This window comes from Temnothorax longispinosus, chromosome 11, assembly GCF_030848805.1.
Source record: "Temnothorax longispinosus isolate EJ_2023e chromosome 11, Tlon_JGU_v1, whole genome shotgun sequence".
Lineage (NCBI taxonomy): Eukaryota > Metazoa > Arthropoda > Insecta > Hymenoptera > Formicidae > Temnothorax > Temnothorax longispinosus.
This window is the reverse complement of record NC_092368.1, coordinates 16736925-16755576: the sequence shown is the minus strand read 5'-3', so window position 1 is coordinate 16755576 and position 18652 is coordinate 16736925. Positions and strand designations below refer to the sequence as shown.

General features: G+C 41.1%; 4 protein-coding genes and 2 long non-coding RNA genes across 12 annotated transcripts; 3 read left to right on the top strand and 3 right to left on the bottom strand.

The window, feature by feature from the left end:
* The first annotated feature begins 566 nt into the window (after positions 1-566).
* LOC139821831 (uncharacterized) lies at positions 567-2358 on the top strand. Its single transcript, XM_071793187.1, has 3 exons — positions 567-1101; positions 1453-1713; positions 2108-2358. The coding sequence occupies exons 1-3, from the start codon at positions 765-767 to the stop codon at positions 2281-2283; spliced, it is 774 nt and encodes a 257-aa protein (XP_071649288.1). The 5' UTR covers positions 567-764; the 3' UTR covers positions 2284-2358.
* On the bottom strand, positions 2108-2547 carry LOC139821835 (uncharacterized). Its single transcript, XR_011734357.1, has 2 exons — positions 2410-2547; positions 2108-2330 (listed from the first exon to the last, which is right to left on the bottom strand). It is a non-coding gene; the product is annotated as an uncharacterized lncRNA (long non-coding RNA).
* On the top strand, positions 2532-4548 carry Syx18 (syntaxin 18). 2 transcript variants are annotated; one of them, XM_071793182.1, is made up of 3 exons: positions 2532-2748; positions 2850-3044; positions 3132-4548. In XM_071793182.1, the coding sequence occupies exon 3, from the start codon at positions 3248-3250 to the stop codon at positions 4232-4234; it is 987 nt and encodes a 328-aa protein (XP_071649283.1). In that variant the 5' UTR covers positions 2532-2748; positions 2850-3044; positions 3132-3247; the 3' UTR covers positions 4235-4548. The 2 variants fall into 2 exon arrangements, with proteins under 2 accessions (XP_071649283.1, XP_071649282.1); XM_071793181.1 differs by having other exon boundaries at positions 2532-3044.
* LOC139821821 (uncharacterized) lies at positions 4462-11839 on the bottom strand. Of its 5 annotated transcripts, XM_071793174.1 has the most exons (7): positions 11725-11828; positions 9341-11143; positions 7423-9185; positions 6745-7063; positions 6242-6303; positions 6084-6172; positions 4462-5883 (listed from the first exon to the last, which is right to left on the bottom strand). In XM_071793174.1, exons 1-7 carry the CDS (start codon positions 11725-11727, stop codon positions 5687-5689), a joined length of 4236 nt encoding a protein of 1411 aa, XP_071649275.1. In that variant the 5' UTR covers positions 11728-11828; the 3' UTR covers positions 4462-5686. The 5 variants fall into 5 exon arrangements, with proteins under 5 accessions (XP_071649275.1, XP_071649274.1, XP_071649271.1 ...); XM_071793173.1 differs by having other exon boundaries at positions 6084-6303; positions 11733-11839; XM_071793170.1 differs by having other exon boundaries at positions 6084-6303.
* A 1324-nt stretch (positions 11840-13163) lies between these two features.
* LOC139821827 (kelch-like protein 5) lies at positions 13164-16665 on the top strand. Its single transcript, XM_071793180.1, has 10 exons — positions 13164-13501; positions 13886-14047; positions 14203-14528; positions 14633-14728; positions 14799-14991; positions 15143-15385; positions 15485-15647; positions 15812-16021; positions 16090-16261; positions 16353-16665. Exons 1-10 carry the CDS (start codon positions 13399-13401, stop codon positions 16419-16421), a joined length of 1737 nt encoding a protein of 578 aa, XP_071649281.1. The 5' UTR covers positions 13164-13398; the 3' UTR covers positions 16422-16665.
* A 326-nt stretch (positions 16666-16991) lies between these two features.
* Positions 16992-18076, bottom strand: LOC139821834 (uncharacterized). Of its 2 annotated transcripts, none has more exons than XR_011734355.1 (3): positions 17914-18076; positions 17603-17823; positions 16992-17426 (listed from the first exon to the last, which is right to left on the bottom strand). It is a non-coding gene; the product is annotated as an uncharacterized lncRNA (long non-coding RNA). The 2 variants fall into 2 exon arrangements; XR_011734356.1 differs by having other exon boundaries at positions 17603-17820.
* Between the last annotated feature and the right edge of the window lie 576 nt (positions 18077-18652).

The following is an 18652-nucleotide window of genomic DNA, read 5'->3' as shown; positions in this document are numbered from 1 at the left end:
ATGCGCAGGCTAAAGCGCAAGAGGAGGAAGATGCGTGCGAGGTCCAAATAAGCGGCTCCTCTTCACAGACTCTGTAGGTGTAAGCTTCATTCGAGCTGCGATTAATATACAATTGTCCTTACACCGTTCTTATTCGTCCACGAAATATTTCAGCCGTGGGAAGAGCAGACCTGCGACGTTTCACCGTTCGACGAACGCTCCTGGCAGATTTGAGAATCCCGAGGAGACGAATCTTCAATGGACACGTTTCTCGCACCGAGAGCATTTTGTACATCTTGCAAATCTTGTTTGATTAAATACATCCAGCTCCTACAAGATAGAATGCGGGTTTTCGTTTCATCACCCGGCACGTTTCCTCCCGTTTTCCTCTAATTGTAATTTAATCTTGAAATAAATTGCATGCCAATGCGAGTTATCGATGCACGCGCGTCTATTGTTATACTTTTTCTGCATTTTATCTGTTAGCGGCGTGTATAAACGCCAAGTAACATATCGGAAGAATCTATAAATGTGTACGTACGCTATGAGAAAACAATACGCGACACGTGTACCTATCGAATGGGTACGAATGATTCCAAACTGAGCCTTTCAATTAGGAATCATTCGCGCTAGCGCGGAGCCACGCGTCATCCCGAAAATACAAACGTTTGACGTACTGATAATAGTGATAATGCCAAGTTATATACTTGAAGCTCACGTGCCCATCCTTCTTTCAAGCATTTGCAATTGATTGGCATCGCTTAACCTAGCTTTTTAAGATCGGCATGCGTTCGTGCGTCCTGAGGAATTTGCTCCGCGCGCGGCATTTGTCGCGCGAGACTCTCGGCGGTCACGCAGCCCGGTCGCTAACGTACTCGCGACTGAGGCTGACGAGGAGGTTTTCGAGCACCGTGGGGAAGGACGGCAGCGATGAGAACGATGACGCGACCAAGGGCACCGGCTCTAACCTGGCGACGGCTATAAATACGAAATACAAGATATTTCACGACGAAGACGCGGACGTTATCCTCGATGTGAGCGAGGAGCAGCAAAAGATCCTCCTCGAGGACCTGAACAAGCAGGAGGAGATTCACGATCCTTACGCCGATATAAATCTAAACCGTGAGTGCAAATCCTGAGTGCCGATCAGAACGGAGCTGAAATAACGATGAAACAATTAAAAAATACGTATTTAATGAAATGTAATGATAATGATTGATGTAACAAATTTAATGTGGGTTTCTATTTATTATATATTTCAAATTTATTACAAATTTAACGTAATTACATTTATATTTTTAAGAAAAAAAAAACGTTTAAGAAATTATATAATTAAATATATAATTTATGTTAGTAAAATGTATATTATATAAATATTATATATAATGAATCGTTTTTTATCTACTAAACATGTAAAATTATCTACCACGTCAACAATGACCTATAATAATGACCAGCGTGTGCATACATTAGATGGTGTTACTGGAGTATACGACATCGAGGAGCTTATTGAGCTGCTGGAACGAGATAAGGCCAAGAACATCTTCGTCGCTTCAGTTCCCAAGGAGTATGCTTACGTGGACTACATCGTTGTCGTGTCGGGAAATTCGTGGAAGCACATGAACGCTTTGGCCACCTTCGTACGCAAGGTTTACAAGCTGAAGAGGTATCCGACTGAACGGATACCCAAAATTGAAGGGAAGGACTCGAAGGATTGGATAGCCCTGGATTTAGGTAAACGCTATTTTCTGCATTAGACATAGTTGAATTAGAAAATTATATTATGTTTATATGACTTATGATTCTCAATATATATAATATATAATTATACAATAGAATGATATGTATTGCATAATAAAATGTTATTACATCTATATATTGTACAAATGTGTAATATACGTAGATCTTTTCTATCTTGATTTACCTATACCGAGGTATTGAAAAGTACGTAAGACGTACTCTGCATATCATTCTACATAATCACGTTATATAAATATTATACGCTCCTCAAACTTATTACATCATAAAGATTCGAGTTAAAAGTGAATGGACAATGAATGCGTTAACAGCTACGGACTTCGAGCTTCGTGGAGCACGTTATAAAAATCAACGTCGGTTTATGTTGCAGGAAACATCGCTTTGCACATCTTTTCTCATTCTGCCAGAGAGCACTACGATTTGGAGACCTTGTGGACGGTCGGTTCGCAATACGACGACAGGACCAACGAATCCGAGGAGTTGAACATCATGGACCGGTATAACGCCTTCCTAGCTGATCTTCAACCGGCCGATGACGCTCAATAATTTGCGCACGTGTACTTTATTGTAACAAATCCTAAAACTAGTTAAGCCTAATTAAATAAATGATAAAATTATTAATGAAGGTATTATCAATGTATCTCATATGTATTGCTGTGTGTCTAACATTACCGAGCTCTATAATCGTCAAAATTATTACAATAGAAGCGTACGTTGCATCTGGACGAGGGGTTTTTAAATTCTCCCTCGGATGAGGAGGGAGGAGTAAGGTGTCTTCTACACTAGGGTAATCAACAAACAAAATTAAGCCTTTCCAAAAGGAATACAAGTAACTAGTGCACTTAGGACCCTAAATCACCTTCCCAATCTTCTTTAAAAAATTGAAAATAATATAAATCAAACTCTAATTCCTAATACATACATGGTTAGGTTTTTGAAAGAGGAATATTTTTAAAATATCGAATATGATACCATGAATATCATTTCTTTCTTAAGTTGTGGAAGAAAAAGGTATGTTTTTTTTATCTTGATTGCGTTAATCTTATTCTTCACACATCTGGAACAAGTACACGTACATATCTATACATAACCTCACTTTAAATCGCTCTTAGCCGCTCGATGCGTGACAGGTGTTTACAAAATTGACGATTATATCCGTCTGCTATTTTATTAATTTACTCGAAAAGGAAACACAGGCACACTATCGTGCTGCATAATTACAAATGATATCACGGCCGTCGCAGTACTTAATATAATCAGCGCATTCATAAACATAATAAATGAGACGCTGATAAAGAAAGAGTGAGGTAAGTTTCAAGACAAATTTTCGTTTCAACATCTCAACAAACGTGATTTTTCATTATCGACACCTCGAATATATCTGGATGTTGCAGGATTATTGCTAATCACGCAAAAATCGCAAAGACTTTGGAAGTTCCGAGTTCCGAGCTGCCTCCGGTAGATCCGGGAGATCAAGCGAACAAGGGATTCAAGGGAATCGCAGGCAGGGATGGACGTGAGCGCGTTGTTCAAGGCGAGCGTGAAGGCAGTGAATCTGCGCAACAAGGACCTCGGCGCGCCGGCAACGACGGCGTGTCAGCCGCGTAGAGCCAGGAGCAAGAGCACCTTCTGCGCGAAGGCGTACTCGGTGGTCGTGCAGATCTCCAAGCTGCGCGAGTTCCTGCTGGAGAACCGCAAGGCCTACCTGAACTTCTCCAACTACCTGTCCGCCGCGCCCCACATGACGGACGCGGAGCGCGACGAGATCGACCTGGGCGCGCAGCGGATAATGAGCACGTGCTCGCAGCTGGTCAAGGACCTGAAGCGGGAGGTCGCGGCGTCCACGGAGATCACCCAGCAGAACGTCGAGCATCGCGAGATTATGCTGCTGCTGATAGAGGACTACCTGAAGAACGTCTGTAAGATATACTCGGAGCAGAAGGCGATGCGCGTGAAGAGGGCGATGGAGATGCGAAGGATCTCCAGGCTGCAGGCAGATCCCAGACCAGCCGATCGATCGTCAGCGACGATGGTGAAAAAGTCGGCGCTCAACGCGGCGGAGAAAATCCTGGACGATCATGAGAGCAGAAACGACTCGAGCGAGTCGAGTCCGATGAAGATTCAGGAGATCAACGGCGACGTGAATACGTTGACGTACGAGGAGGAATTGTCGGCCGAGGACATCCAGATGTTCGAGTCGGAGAACGAGCAGCTGTACAACGAGCTCAACACCATGACGGAGGAGGTCAAGCAGATCGAGAGCAAAGTGGTGCACATCGCCGAGCTTCAGGAAATCTTCACGGAGAAGGTTCTGGATCAAGACAAGGATCTGGACAGGCTGATGACGACGGTGGTCGGGTCGACGGAGAACGTGAAAGAGGCGAACGAACAGATACGACAAGCGATTCAGCGGAATGCCGGTCTCAGGGTGTGGATCCTCTTCTTCCTTCTGGTGATATCGTTCTCGCTGTTGTTCCTCGATTGGTATAATCCATAAGAGTCGACAGACATCCTGCTGCTCGTATTTCAAGATACGAGCGAACCAAGGAGTTGCGAACACTTACAGGAGATATTTATATTTGGTACAATTCGTAAAAACGCACTTCTAGTTATTAAACTATTGAATTTTATGAATATTTATTGTACCAATTTGCGATAATTGTCACTTTCGTAAGAATGAAAGAATAGATGTGTCGGAAAGTCGGAAAGGAGAAAGAGAGAACATTTGCCAAAAAATATGTTGCTATATTTTATCCCCGGACATTATTGTACATAATAGCTATAACTTATTAATATATATGTATAATAAAATTTGTATAGTATATATTTACTTATATACAACGCGTCTCTTCACATATATGCACGTACAAAAACACATCTACTTAGTTGGTAATTCACCTTAATAAAACTGAGTTTTGCTAACTGCGTTGCTAACGTCAATTGTACATCAATGTACTTTTTGCTCTGTATCTTTCGTAATAATATTCTCTTAAGGCTCCTGTTTCCTCTCGCTGTAGTGGTAATGAATTATAAGAGATCAGAAATTGGAGATCATGTAAATATCGTTTTATATACGTTTAAGCTTCATTTATATTTGAAATAAATTAGTTTTCATATGCACTTGCTTATCATGTGCAGAAATGTCTTAGATTTCTGAAAGAAATGTGTGTGAATACATTATTAAATAGGCACGAAAAAATCAATTTATCTTGAATCTAATAATCTAATCATTACGAAGAAAAAAAATCACGTTATTTCTCGTTTCTGATACAATTCCACATGGTGAGAAAACAGGGGCCTTAATATCGTTAAACCAATTAGATCTGATTACAGTAGGCGATTAAAGTAGATGTGTTCATTTATAAAAAATCGAACGAAAACAGAACATATTTGATATGAAATCTCATCGTTTCTTTGAATATATCGATCGCGTTGAAATAAATCTTGCGTCCCTTATCGAGGTATAAACGCGATTCCCCGCGGATCACGAGTTACCGCAAAAATGTTAATCTCTTAAAGATATCGCTTTATACACAAGGATTCACGTTCGTGTATAAAATTGATCTGCGGTACCCGCGCATGTCCATTTTCACACAAAATCTTACAAAAGTGTAAATCGTTACGCATGTATCCTTGCGCGAGAAGCAGCATGTAAAACGAATGTCGAGATTGTTGCATACACGTAGTGATCGCGCGAGGATAAATCGCCATATCAAAATGCATAATTTACGTTATCAGTCATATCGAACGTACAAACGTAACAGAGGAAGGATAATTGGGAATCTGTCTGGAGAAAATACAATGGAAACAAAAGACAATATGTCGCGTAATGCTAGCGTATTGAGAACAGGACTCGGAAAACAAAAAAAAATATATATTCTAGTAGCCACATTGATCATAGGCGACGTACTCACGATTGTAAAAACAATAGCTTTCTAACGAAAGCTTGCTAATTTGATATATAATTATACTTATAGCACGGATGTAAGTTATATGGGCAGCGCTTGCCCTCGATTATAGACTGAATCACCCACATGGTGGACTGCACTGGAATTTTCAATCGAGCCGCCCTGTTTATTGCCCACGACGGACATTTTCGATTAGACACGACCACTGCATCTTTAAAGTCCATCGCCTCCATGGCCCCTGAAAAAATATTTGTAAGCTTGTCCATGAATCTTAATTTATTTAAAATAACATATGAGCGTGTGAAATAGTTTTATTTTAATTTCTATAAATATTAAGATATTAGACTATGTGCTTTTTTATCTTAATATTATATATTAATAATTGTTCAAAATTTTCTTTAAAAAAAAAGGAATCTTCTGCGGCGATGAAATAAATACCTGAGTTCTCCGCGATCAAAACTGTGAACGCGCCCGCGTTCTCGCAAACTTGTCGCCAGAATGTAGCAAATTGTCCGTCGTGTGCCAGACTAGGAATTATCACGACGACGTTTGACAATGGTTTATTTTTGTACTTTATATCGTATCTTTCTACGTACTTTTTTTTCTGACAACTCCAACCATTTGGAAGAGCATATTCCGCCCTACTCACCAACTTTTCCTAAAAGTATACGATCGAATATAAGACATTACGTATAAATAAATTGTTATTATTGTATGAGTACAATAATAAACGAGGCCATGATAAATGTAGCCATAAAACAAGATTGTGTAAAAAGATATATATAGTAAAGATATAAATATACAAATATGATACATATACACAACAAATATTACTAAACATGTTAGAACATATATTGGGACGCGTGGCTCTGTATGAAAGTGATCGTTTCTTAGTTCACAAAAAAAAAGTCCCGAGTTCAATTCCGACCGTTATCCCATTTATTATACCTCGATTTCATAAAGAGGATTGAAAATTATGAGTAAATAGACAACGAGGTAAATGGATAATCAGTTTTGTGGGAACTATTTCCCTTACAAATATTAAAAACATTAAGCACAATTAAAAAATTATAATGTTGAACAAAAAATATCGTGCTACCTCTGCACAGCATCTGGTGATCCACTTGTGACTGCACACGGGAATGTCGACCGACAGACACAATACGCTCGTTTCCGTGTAGTTTGGCACGTTTGTGATGAGCACCGTCTTCTCGTACTCATCCTTTGGTATCTGTCCGAAGTTTTCGTAGACTTTTCCGCCGCCCGCTACAATCTGATTGCGCAGTCTGGTGCGCACGAAAGGTTGGTTCCCCCAATCGGTCTCGCATTCGGTCTCGGTCTCGTTTTCGGTGCCGTCCTCGGTTTCGAGATCGGTGGCCTCCGTTTTCGTGCCCGACGCAGCGGACATCTCCTGAAATCTGAAATGACGCCGAATGAGTGAGCGGATATTGAACAGAACCTTTAACAAAGAAATTCAAACAGAATGGAGATACAATACTTTATGTACCTTAAATATTAAATTATAAAGTAAAAAGAGAGATATAAATATTTTCCTTAAGGTATTTATATCTTTTTATTTTATAATTTAATATTTTTGTATTATATAATATCTTTGTTATATCGTATTAATTTCATATTTAGTGTAAATTATATATTAATGTTTAAAATCAATGTTTTGCTAATGTTTTCTAATGTTTGGCAGTCCCAATATTCTTACTAGAATTTAGATCGCCCTGCTCAATTATCAAATAAATAAGTAAACGAGAAAAGAAAATACCTGTGCAGTTCACGGGAATCTATGCAAGTAAAGACGAATGATATGCCTTTAAAGATGTTGGGGTTTGTTGGAATCGGACCGAGGGTCGCATTCATTTCATCTACCTTCTTCTTGCTACGTGCCTTGCCTTTGATTTTACTCTGCAGTCCTTTCATCTGCTCGTATGGCGTGTTGGTTATCTCCCTCTGCACGCCTCTCAGAACATACTCGTCCTCCGTCTGAGCCGATGCAACGTTTGAGTCGCTCGACATACTCTCGTTCTCCGATAACGCTTTCTCCTTCTTCAGTTTCGCGGATATGCCGGACACCGAGGGTTCCGCTTTGATTTTACTGGCCGAAGTGCTCGTTCCAGCGGCGTTGCTCCTGGACTTGGGTGTCGAGAAGAGTGGCGTGCCGATTCTCTTGGAGCGTCGTTTGCCCTCCACCACGTTATCCAGGGTTATCTGGCCGAGCGCTTTCGGCGTGCTCGGTAGGGAACAGTTACCTGCGGACTCCACCTCCTCCTTAAGCACTTGTGCCTGATCGGCGGACAAGGAAATGTTGTGCATTTGCACACGCAGTCGCTCGCCCTCATCAGTCTCCACCGTGTAGTATGTCTCGTTGTCCGACGTTTGAACGTTGACGATAATGCCGCAGGAATCGTAACTATTGGTGTTTGTGGTCGCGTACACGGACAGACCTTCCCTCAGAATCTTTGGTATCGGTATCACAAATTCGGGTATGAGCGTCTTGGTCTGGCCATCGTAAAAGTTCACCTTGTACTTGGTCTTCAGCCGATCGCTCACCGTGCCGGGATAGTAATTTTTGTCCGACCATTTGGCAAACACGGTTTTACCGATCAGTTCGTCGACCACAACGCTTTGCGGCGACGAATTCGCCAGAACGTCCTCGTCCTTTATCAGCAGCTTGTCCTCCAGCAGCGTGCTCTCTATCTTGCTCTTCTTTCTGCTCGGCGATGTCTCAGTCTCCGTGGTGGACACGTGCAGAGTCGGCTCGTTTGGAATATTATCAGTACCGTTCTTGCCGTTGATCTGCCTCGTCATTTTGCTCCTCGGTCTCTTCACAGCTTTGTTTTTCTTCGTGCTCTTCGGCGTAACAGTTAGTTCCATCTTCGAAATCGCCATGGGCTCGCCTGACGGCGTTGAGGAGCGCATATTGTTCTTTTCCAGGTGATGATGATCGTCCAGCCGCTCGTTGCTCACATTCGCGAAAGTATCAGCTATCGCGGTGGCTGTGACCGCGGTGGTATTGCCCAGTGTCGTGATATTGCCTAGTTCTGCGTTTGCGTAATTCAAGACCGCTGTTGTGAGCAAGCGATGATTCTTCCACTCGCGCGTCAGACGATCGTAAGTCTCGTCCAACGTCTGTTTGTCCGTTGTCAGCTGGTCTTGGGTGGATTTCTTCGCGTGCTTTGCTGGGCCCACCGGCATCGTGAAAAAGTGCGCACCCTTCAAGGCGATCTTCGTTGCCAAAGAAGCAGCGCTGGACGCCGAGCTGGACGAGCTGATCGACGACATGATGGACAATCGGGACAGATGCAGCTGATACAGCTGAGGATTACTGTTCACGGAACCGGGTGACGAATCCTTGTTGTCGGAGATATCTGCCAACGGAGAGGATTGGCTGTCTCTCCTCATCATGGACTCGATTATCACGGGCTCGCACTGCACTGCGGTCAACTCCTTGCTCACGGGCTCCTTCGTGCTCTCGTCCACGTGCATCAGACACTTGAGCTTCACGTACACGCCGATCTCCCGCTCTACCTGTAACAGTATTATTTTCATGAATCTGCACAGAATGTTTACTTTTACGCAACTTTTATGCAACAAACATTTATACCTACGTTTATTAACTAATTTATTACGTCATGTATTTTTTATACGCAATAGACGAACGAAACGATCTATCTGTTGCTCACCTGCACGGTCTTAGCTGTGCTGTTATACATCAGATCGGACTTGTTCTTCTCATCATGAGACGTTTCGTGGTCGCTTAAACTGACGAGTTCGATATTGTCCACGTCCTTAGACGCAAAAGAGCTACCCTTGGCGCTGTGTATCTTCTTCATATCGGGAACAGTTTTCACTGAAGCAGGCAGAATTTGTTCATCACATACGGAGAACGTATCAGAGTCCAAGCTCAGGGTCACGTCAGTATCGCTCCTCTTGGCCTCAGCGTTGCCGTTCACCAGCTTCTTGTCCGCTGTCAATTTTGAGTCCAGGGATGACTCCTTCATGCTCTCCGCAGAATTGTAACTGAAATCAGGGCCACTCTTGCTCTCAAAACTGCTTTTTTCCATAGTCTGGACCTGGAAATTATTCCCTATAGAGTCCAGAACAATCCTCTCACCATCCTCGTGCGAGTCGTCGATCTGAACAACCTCCGGTTTTTTTTTCGTGCTCTGACCGTCGTACGTCACCTCGGCTGACAAGTCCAATACAATATTTTCGCCATCGTCGTCGATTTGCACCACTTGCGGCTTCGATCTACTCTCGCCTTCGTCAACAGCTCGGTTTGTGCCCTCATATATCAATTCTATGCTGATTCGTGATTTGGTCTGCGAAGATGGGATCTCGTCCGTGTCGTCAACAATCTTCTCAGTGGGTTCGGTGCACGTCGATTGTTCCACTTGATTATTTTCATCCAATACCGTTTCTGTATTCTTTACAGACTCCGTCTCGTCCAACGTTCCAATCCCAGATTTTTCGTCGGCTATCACAACGCTCGTGGAAGCAACATCCCCTTTCGTTTCGACCGACATATTGTTGTCATCCAGCTGAGAATCATTTTCGTTTGTGGAATTCATAATAACTACGGTGCTGTCATTGGCGCTGGTGTCAGTCACGTTTGCCGAAACATTCAGATTCTCATTTTTCTTCACGTCGCATTTCTCGGATGTCTCGTCCCGCTGTTGATTCGTATGTTCAGTATGCTCCTGAGCCTTTTCATTGTCCGTCGTTTCTGTCTCATGCTCCATGGGAATCTTCAGAGAGTTCTGAGTAAACTCCAAGTTGGTTGGATCTTGAGTCTCCTCTATTATAACATTCTTTTCAATGTTTTTAAACAAATCCTGATACGAATCGTCAGATTCATAAGACTGATGACTTTCCTCCTCCTCAAGTTGTTTCTTAACATTTGTCGCATCCTCTGCAGATGTTATTCGAGCGATCTTAGCAGGTAGTTCGTCGACAGTCTTAGCTTTACGCTTTAGACTTGCAACGTTGACGCTACCTGCTTTTCTGGATGGCGAGTAACTCTGAGGAGGTGTACCTTGGATGATCTCGTCCTCATCAAGAAGCTCGTCTTTTTTCTCTGACTCGCATAGCTCGCCAGATGCCTTTCCTTCAGTCTTTTCGATAGGCTCGTTTTCTATTACTTTTTCATTCGTGACAGTTTTGTCCTCTTTGTCGCTTGTAGTTATCGCGTTGTTATCCACTTCTGATCGTAATGTTTCCGGGATTTGTTGCAAATCCATTTGCTCGACCGACTCCTGGCACGTAGCCTCTCCTTCCTGCGTCTGCTTTATCCCTTCCACCATGCTCTCGTCTGCCCCGGAATCAACGAGGTGAAAATCTTGACTCTCATTCAAGCTCATACTTTGCGTTTCGTTGATAACTTTGAAGCTTTCGTTGGCACCTTCGTAATAGGTCTCCTGCGTGTCTAGCACGCAGCTGCTCACTTCCTCAGGGTTAGACATTGTCGACGAATCGTGATAAGAGTTCTGAAAATAAAACTAATGTAAACTGATGTGCGAAAATGAGAAAAATGTTGAATTATAAATGCCTAAAAATATTGTTAAACCGGCAGAAATGTGACTGGCGTTACAAAAAAAGGCACGTTGAAAAATTAAGTAACACGCTGAATTATCTCAGTTGAAATGCAAGACTTCGCAATTGCGGATCGTGTTGCGACGAGGCAGCGTTAAACGTTATACATGCCTTGTGAATTCCGCGTGCGTGTAGAGGTGTTTACAATGGCGACGAAAGGTTACGGCGGGAACGTCGTCTCACGATATGGAACGGAGCCGGGAGCGACGTAGATCGCGGAGCAAAGGTGCAAAACTCACCGAAACTCGACGCGTGCGACGTGGCGTGCCCGCCAGCCGGGAATACCTGTGTCGCGGGCGCGAGATATCACATTAACCAGCGTTGCCGCGAGCGAACGTTCCCGCCGGTCGCCTCGAGTCGGCGAGAGCAGGCGAGAGTCGGCGACCCCCCCCCCCGACGATCGCGATTATATCTTTGGCGGCGAAATAGGAACAGGAATGTCGGGAACGGGAATGGCGCGAGCTTTATATTATACCATTATACCACAATTCAGCTATACATAAGTTGCGACTCCGAGACTCCGAGCGGTCGGCACCTTTGAGCCAGGCGAGCCAGGCATTCGGTTCGGTACTACAATGGGCCCCTTGTAGTATCCAATAGCACGATCGTTCACTGAGCGGTTAAGTAACACTAGAATACGATTGGTTCTTACCTTTGGATCCTAACAATTATATTTAACTGCTACTTTGGGCCGGTCTCACAGTCTCCAATTAACGTGATTCTCCGATTAAACTCACTCTGCATCTCTTTCTAACTATCCCCCTAGAAAGAGACGAAGAGTGAGTTTAATCGGAGAATCACGTTAATCGGAGACTGTGAGACCGGCCCCATTCTCAATGACCGATTGTCGAGCGCTCCCCTTTCCGCTGAACTCAGCCAATGGGTGCGTTCAGCCGATACTCCGCTAGCCTAGCGCAATCGTGAGCAGTCGCTCGTTTTCGCTCGTTTCCTCTCCTTTGACCCAATGGATTAAAAGGAGAGGAAACGAGCGACTGCTCACGATTGCTAGGCTAGCGGAGTATCGGCTGAACGCACCCATTGCCTGTTGCCTGACATTGGCCGCGTTCAGCAGACACAACTGTTGAGTTCGTCTTATCAACACTCTCGTCGATTGGTTGGTTCTAATGCTAGGTCTACAATGCGAGTCGTAAAGTCATGAGTAAAAATTGACCAATCACAAACGATTTTGAGGAGAATAATCGACTGTGATTGGTCAATTCTTACGACTCACGACTTTACGACTCGCATTGTAGACCTAGCATAACTGTGGTTGGTGAAATTGGCCCTTATGCCCGGTGTCCACGATGCAAGAACTGTGTCCAAGTTTTGGTTTAAGCCAATGAAACTGCTACTTTTCTGTAAGAGCTGCAAGTTGATTGGCTTAAATAGAAACTTGGACACAGTTCTTGCATCGTGGACACCGAGCATTAAGCCCGGTGTCCACGATGCAAGAACTTGGTCCAAGTTTTGGTTTAAGCCAATGAAACTGCTGCTTTTCTGTAAGAGCTGCAAGTTGATTGGCTTAAGCTCGGTGTCCACGATGCAAGAACTTGGTCCAATCAACTTGCAGCTCTTACAGAAAAGCAACAGTTTCATTGGTTTAAACCAAAACTTGGGCTTTAGGCAATGATTTGCTATTGGCCGCGTTCAGCAGACACAACTATTGAGTTTGTCTTATCAACACAAAACGTTGATTGGTTGGTTCTAAAAGTAAGAACCAATCATGTTCGACCGCTACTGAGCGGCTTGGTCTGCAGGGGATCGATCATGTATCTTTTCCCCTAGGACGGAACGTGAAAAGTGAAAAGTTTATCTCTTTCTATTCAATACCAATAGAAAGAAATAGTTACATGAAATTTTTCACTTTTCACGTTTCCGCTCTAGGGAAAAAGTTACATGATCGCTACCCTGAACGCGACCATTGTGGCATTGTGCAATGTGCAAGGGGCTTCATGGTCGCTACATCACGTCGATACGACGGGGTTCCTAACCTGAGAATCGTCAACTTTAACGCTAAATATCTCGCTTTGCAGAGCAGACCGCCGCATTTTTCTGCCAGATTCTTTCGTTTTGTGTCAAAACTCGTCGAATAAGCATAATTTTATTGATATTCGAGGTGTAGGAACGTATTCTAAATACTTACCCCACAATGTCACGTGTGTCCATCTCGCCGAAGCACGCGGAAAATAGCCTCCAAATTATGGAGAGTTATCTGCACAAGCAACAGCTGACAGACGTCACGCTGATCGCGGGTGAGTGTATGTTTTTGTAACTTTTTGTTTTGATAACGCACCTATGTGTCAACTGTTAATTGGATGATTGTAATGATTCAGATGATAATGGTTAATCAAATGTTTTAATTAATTAGAACAAGGAGAGTTATTATTTTATACCAATATGTTTACATAAAATGTGCATTTTCTAATATAATTTTATGTATTTTTTTATGTATAATCAAGAGATTCAAAGAGAAATTCTTTTTATTGTTAAAAGTTGTTGTTCAAAGTTTTTAACCAGTACAAATTGAAGAAAGAGAGTATATTTTGTACACAACATATTGAAAATATTTTTCACATTCGATGAAATTGTGACGTTCCATTTCTCATATTTCCTTTCTCTGTTCTGTGCTTTTTTAGGAAATAAGCGTGTCCCAGCTCATCGATTAGTACTCAGTGCTGGCTCTGAATATTTTGCTACCATGTTCACAAGCTCTCTGCGAGAGTCGGCACAAAATGAAATAGAATTAATGGATGTTGATGGAGATGCCTTATGGGCTTTGGTTCTTTATTGTTATACAGGTAATTCTGCTTGAGAAGATATGTTTCACGTAAGAAAACATTTCACGAATATTAACGTTACGATAAAGGCATTTGCAGATATTTTTTTAAAGCCGTTCTTGTTGATTTTTGGATTTGTCAACTCTTAATAACATGTTTTTTTTATATACTTGCAGGTTGCATAGAATTGCACGAAGATAGCGTAGAGTCTCTACTTGCAACAGCATGTTTGTTACAATTGAATCCAGTTATTAAAGCGTGCTGCCAGTTTCTCGTCAAACAACTTCACCCAAGCAACTGTCTGGGCATATGGATGTTCGCCGATACGCGAACTGGGCATAAGGATTGTTCGGAATTGGTTGAATACGCACACGCATACACTGCCAAACATTTCAGGAAAGTTACAAAAAATCAAGAATTCTTACTGCTATCTGCCAATGAAGTTGCGAAGTTACTTGAGTCTGAGGATCTTAATGTTCCCTCGGAAGAAACTATCTTTCATGTAAGACAACTGTTTGTTGAACGAACCAATTCATATAAATGCAATTAAAATACCTAAGCTGGAGATACAGAATAAATAGAATCATTGTTTTATTATTATTTCAGGCTCTAGTGACTTGGCTGGAACACGATCCAGAAAACAGGAGCAAAGATGCCAGTAAATTATTAGGTTTAGTCAAATTACCATTGCTATCACCCGCGGTAAGTTCATCGGCAGCTCAATTTTTTCACTCGACAGAACTTTTGCATTAGCACTAATAAATCAAAACAGTTTATAGCTGACAATATTGAGAGTAACGAAATGTTCAAAGACCAAAGAATGGCGCAGGAATTAGTAATTGAAGCATTTAAGTATCATTTGCTGCCTGAGCGAAGATCTTTGCTTCAAACAGGCAGAACGAAACCCAGAAAAGCCACTATGGGTACGTTGTTAGCTGTCGGACGGATGGACTACAAATATGAAGGTAATTTATTATATTTAAAATGAATTATTTAATATTAATCGCATAACTGATAATTAATCGATCACGATTAATGTAAAGAAAATATATTATGCCAATATTGTCGCACTATTTTAGTTTTTTCAAGCGAAATAATTTGCGACGTACTTTCTAGGTGCACCATTTGTAGATGCATTTTCATTACACGATAATGCCTGGCGATCTCTAGATGAATTTTGCGATAAACGCTGGTCATCTGTATCACTCATAAGCCGTAAATATCAATATGGCGCAGTAGTAGTCGATAAAAAATTGATTTGCGCATTAGCATGCACAGAATGCGCATTAGAATGCTTTGATTTCTCCACTCTTACGTGGAGCACTCTACCACCTTTGAATGTTCCTCGAGAAGACTTAGGTATGTGCAAATGCATGAGAATTTGCAAAATTAATGTGCAATTTATTACATTTATTCATAATCAAACCCTGGCAAATACGTTATAATATTCTTTTTTAGGAGTGGCAGTCTTAGGTGGACTTTTATATGCTGTTGGTGGTCGTCAGTCCAATAGTTATCTTAATGCGGTAGAAAGATGGGATCCGGGAACAGGTCGGTGGAGTTTAATATGTCCTATGTCCGCACAAAGATCTGGAGTCGGTGTAGCTGTGTTAAATGATAAGTAAGTCTTTACAGATAAATTATTATGTCATACCTGTTTTCAATCATTTTAATTTCCTTTTTAGTGCGTGTCTTCGTACAAATATTATTTTATTAACTTTAAATCTTATTAAATATTAAATTTTTTTAAATAACGTTGATATTAAATTTTTTATGATGTTTTAGATTGTATGCCGTAGGAGGAAGAGGAAATATCAGTTCCTGCTTAGATACGGTAGAATGTTACGATCCGCACACGAACAAATGGACACCGTGCGCACCTATGTCGAAGAGACGAGGCAGCGTAGGCTTAGGAGTAGTGAATGGTTGTCTTTATGCACTCGGTGGTTACGACTTTGCATATAGCGATACTAGCAGATTGGACTGTGTAGAAAGGTATAAAGCCGCTGTTACATTATATGTTAAAACTTTCAAGTTATATATAATGCGATGTAACAATATAGATATGATCCTAAAACCGATACGTGGACTATGGTTGCGCCAATGAGTGTGCCCCGGTCTTCAGTTGGTGTGTGCGAATTAGGTGACCGACTTATGGCCGTGGGAGGATCCGACGGCAAAATATATCTCACACTAGTGGAAGCCTACGATCCACATCTCAACGAATGGGAACCTGTGAGTGTATAAACTATTCCTGTAATTGAATATGGTAAATAGAAATAATTGTAAATATATTTTGTAAACTTAAACATTTTTATGTTTATAGGTTGCTCCTCTTAACGCTGCCCGTGCGGGACCCTGTGTTGTTGTAAAAAATTTAACCAACAGCATGTAGATTATTTTTACTAAACGATCAGTAATTGGACTTGCTAATTATGCAATTTATATTTGTAATTGCATATGATTTAGGTGTTTCAAAATTAGACATCAGAGAGAAAAAGAGAGAAGCGATAAAAAGTTCAAGAGATTCAGGTACAAAGAACGAAATCTAAAGAAACACAACGTAATGCAGGAAGTGTAACACAATATAATCCAATTGTGATATAATTGTAAAAAATAAACTTCTAATAGCGATTTTATTCGCACTTGTGCTATTTTTTATTCGCCGCATCACGCTAAACACTGCACATGAAGTCATAATGAGCGCTTTAACGAGCATTTTGACGGATTGAGATGCTCAATGCTAATATTATCACATTTTTTGCGACATACTTATTAAATATTAAAACTAAAAAACTGCTTATATCACGCTTTCACATTTAAATATATAATTGTTTTTATATATATATGCAGTATGGTTCGTCCTTATTGAATATACTCACTAGTATTTGACGCACGACAATTCAAAAAATGAAATGATTTTCTCATACTATGATTCCATGAAGGAAAAAGAAAACAAATTGCACTTGATTGAGTTGCATTTAATTACGAAACAAGTTTTTAAAAAATATTCAATACATAATAGTAATAAAAATTTTATAAAAAAAAGCAATGGTCTAGACATCATCATTCTTTACTTTGCAGTTTTTCCAATTTTGAGCGCTTCCTGCGCCATAGTTATTGCGCCATCCTTAGTTTTGTGACCCTTTCGATACCTATTGGAAAACACAAATAAAGCGCCTTTAATTTTACAGGCTTCCTCAAGAGCCGAATCGATCCTCTACAGCTTTTCGCACGTTGACTAATAATGGCAAGTGGACGTTCTTTACGTCTTGTACAATTTCTAAAAATTCCTTTTGAGCCAAAGCCACGGCTTTCAAAAACCGTGTTTTTTTTATCTTCATCTTCTTTATTACACAATATTACTTTTTGCATGCGCGCACAGTAACATTCTTGATCCCTGAAACAAATGTAAGTAAAATAATTTTGGTAAAGCATACTCCGCAGTATGCAACATCCCCACCGAGAAATGACCCATCCAAACGACGTTTAATTGACGTCTTTCGACGTCAACTAGACGTCGATTTGATGGGTCATTTCTCACTGGGTCACAAGCAATGGCTCTGTATATCGTACTCATTCATTTCATGAATTTCATCAATTTTCGTGATTAATTTTTTGTTCACGAATTTATACATTTCGTTGATCAGTATATCGTCCTTTTTTATGTCCGGAAGTACATTCCTCATCTCGTGACCGAAATCGTGGTAGATTACACCCGCATTGTTTAGTTTTATTTCGCCTATAACATATCCCGCCTTGGTCGTTTAGTACTCGGCGCCAGCGATAGGAATCTGCTAATGAAAAAGAATAAATAACGGTGTAGCAAAAACAGAGATTTTTCTTTATGATAACGCATATAATTAAATAGTACAAATATATTTTACTTCATACTGGTGGCCATGGTATGATCATATCGATCAGGATCATATTCTCTGATGTTACGTGTATCGCCCACAATTACATTACATTCAGCAAATAATTGATGTCGGAATTCTCTAAAAATTTAATTGTATATTAATTAGGATGTTAAAATTCATCCTCTAAACACTCCTCTACCTCGCGAGGTGCTCCTCTACCTCGATACGTGGCTTAAAATTTAAATTAAATATAACTCTCGCGAGCCTGCAGAAGAACAAATTGCCACGATACGTGGCTTAAAATTTAAATTAAATATAACTCTCGCGAGCCTGCAGAAGAACAAATTGCCACGATACGTGGCTTAAAATGTAAATTAAATATAACTCTCGCGAGCCTGAAAATAATGACTAAAATTTTGTTACGTGCAATGGCTTATACTGTCTTGAATTCTTTGATGAAAATGCGACGATCGTGGTAATCTAGCGTTAAATGCAGATTTAAAAACTTTTCTTATGGCTAGAATGAATCAAGCAAATGTTTCAGATACGTGATTCTGATAAAGAAGATAATTTATCATCGCATTTTATATATTTGTCAGTAGTAATTCAAATTCTCCGCCTCTGTCAAACGTATGGCCGATCAAAGCACCAATCACAAGTTGTCTGAACAGCGTTCAAATTGGGCGCGTTCAGCAGACTAAGCCGCTGAGTAGCAGTCGAACGTGATTGGCTCTTACTTTTAGAACCAACCAATCAACGCAAAGTG

Bases quoted from the DNA above. Each gene is read 5' to 3' on its own strand.
- LOC139821831 (XM_071793187.1), top strand. From the start codon at position 765: ATGCGTTCGTGCGTCCTGAGGAATTTGCTCCGCGCGCGGCATTTGTCG. The intron at 1,102-1,452 runs GTGAGTGCAAAT...TGCATACATTAG, and splicing joins CGCCGATATAAATCTAAACC to ATGGTGTTACTGGAGTATAC. The intron at 1,714-2,107 runs GTAAACGCTATT...TTTATGTTGCAG, and splicing joins TTGGATAGCCCTGGATTTAG to GAAACATCGCTTTGCACATC.
- Syx18 (XM_071793182.1), top strand. From the start codon at position 3,248: ATGGACGTGAGCGCGTTGTTCAAGGCGAGCGTGAAGGCAGTGAATCTG.
- LOC139821821 (XM_071793170.1), bottom strand. The intron at 9,186-9,340 runs GTGAGCAACAGA...ATACTGTTACAG, and splicing joins GCACAGCTAAGACCGTGCAG to GTAGAGCGGGAGATCGGCGT. The intron at 7,064-7,422 runs GTATTTTCTTTT...GCGTCATTTCAG, and splicing joins GATTCCCGTGAACTGCACAG to ATTTCAGGAGATGTCCGCTG.
- LOC139821827 (XM_071793180.1), top strand. From the start codon at position 13,399: ATGTCACGTGTGTCCATCTCGCCGAAGCACGCGGAAAATAGCCTCCAA. The intron at 14,048-14,202 runs GTAATTCTGCTT...ATATACTTGCAG, and splicing joins GGTTCTTTATTGTTATACAG to GTTGCATAGAATTGCACGAA. The intron at 14,992-15,142 runs GTAATTTATTAT...CGTACTTTCTAG, and splicing joins GATGGACTACAAATATGAAG to GTGCACCATTTGTAGATGCA.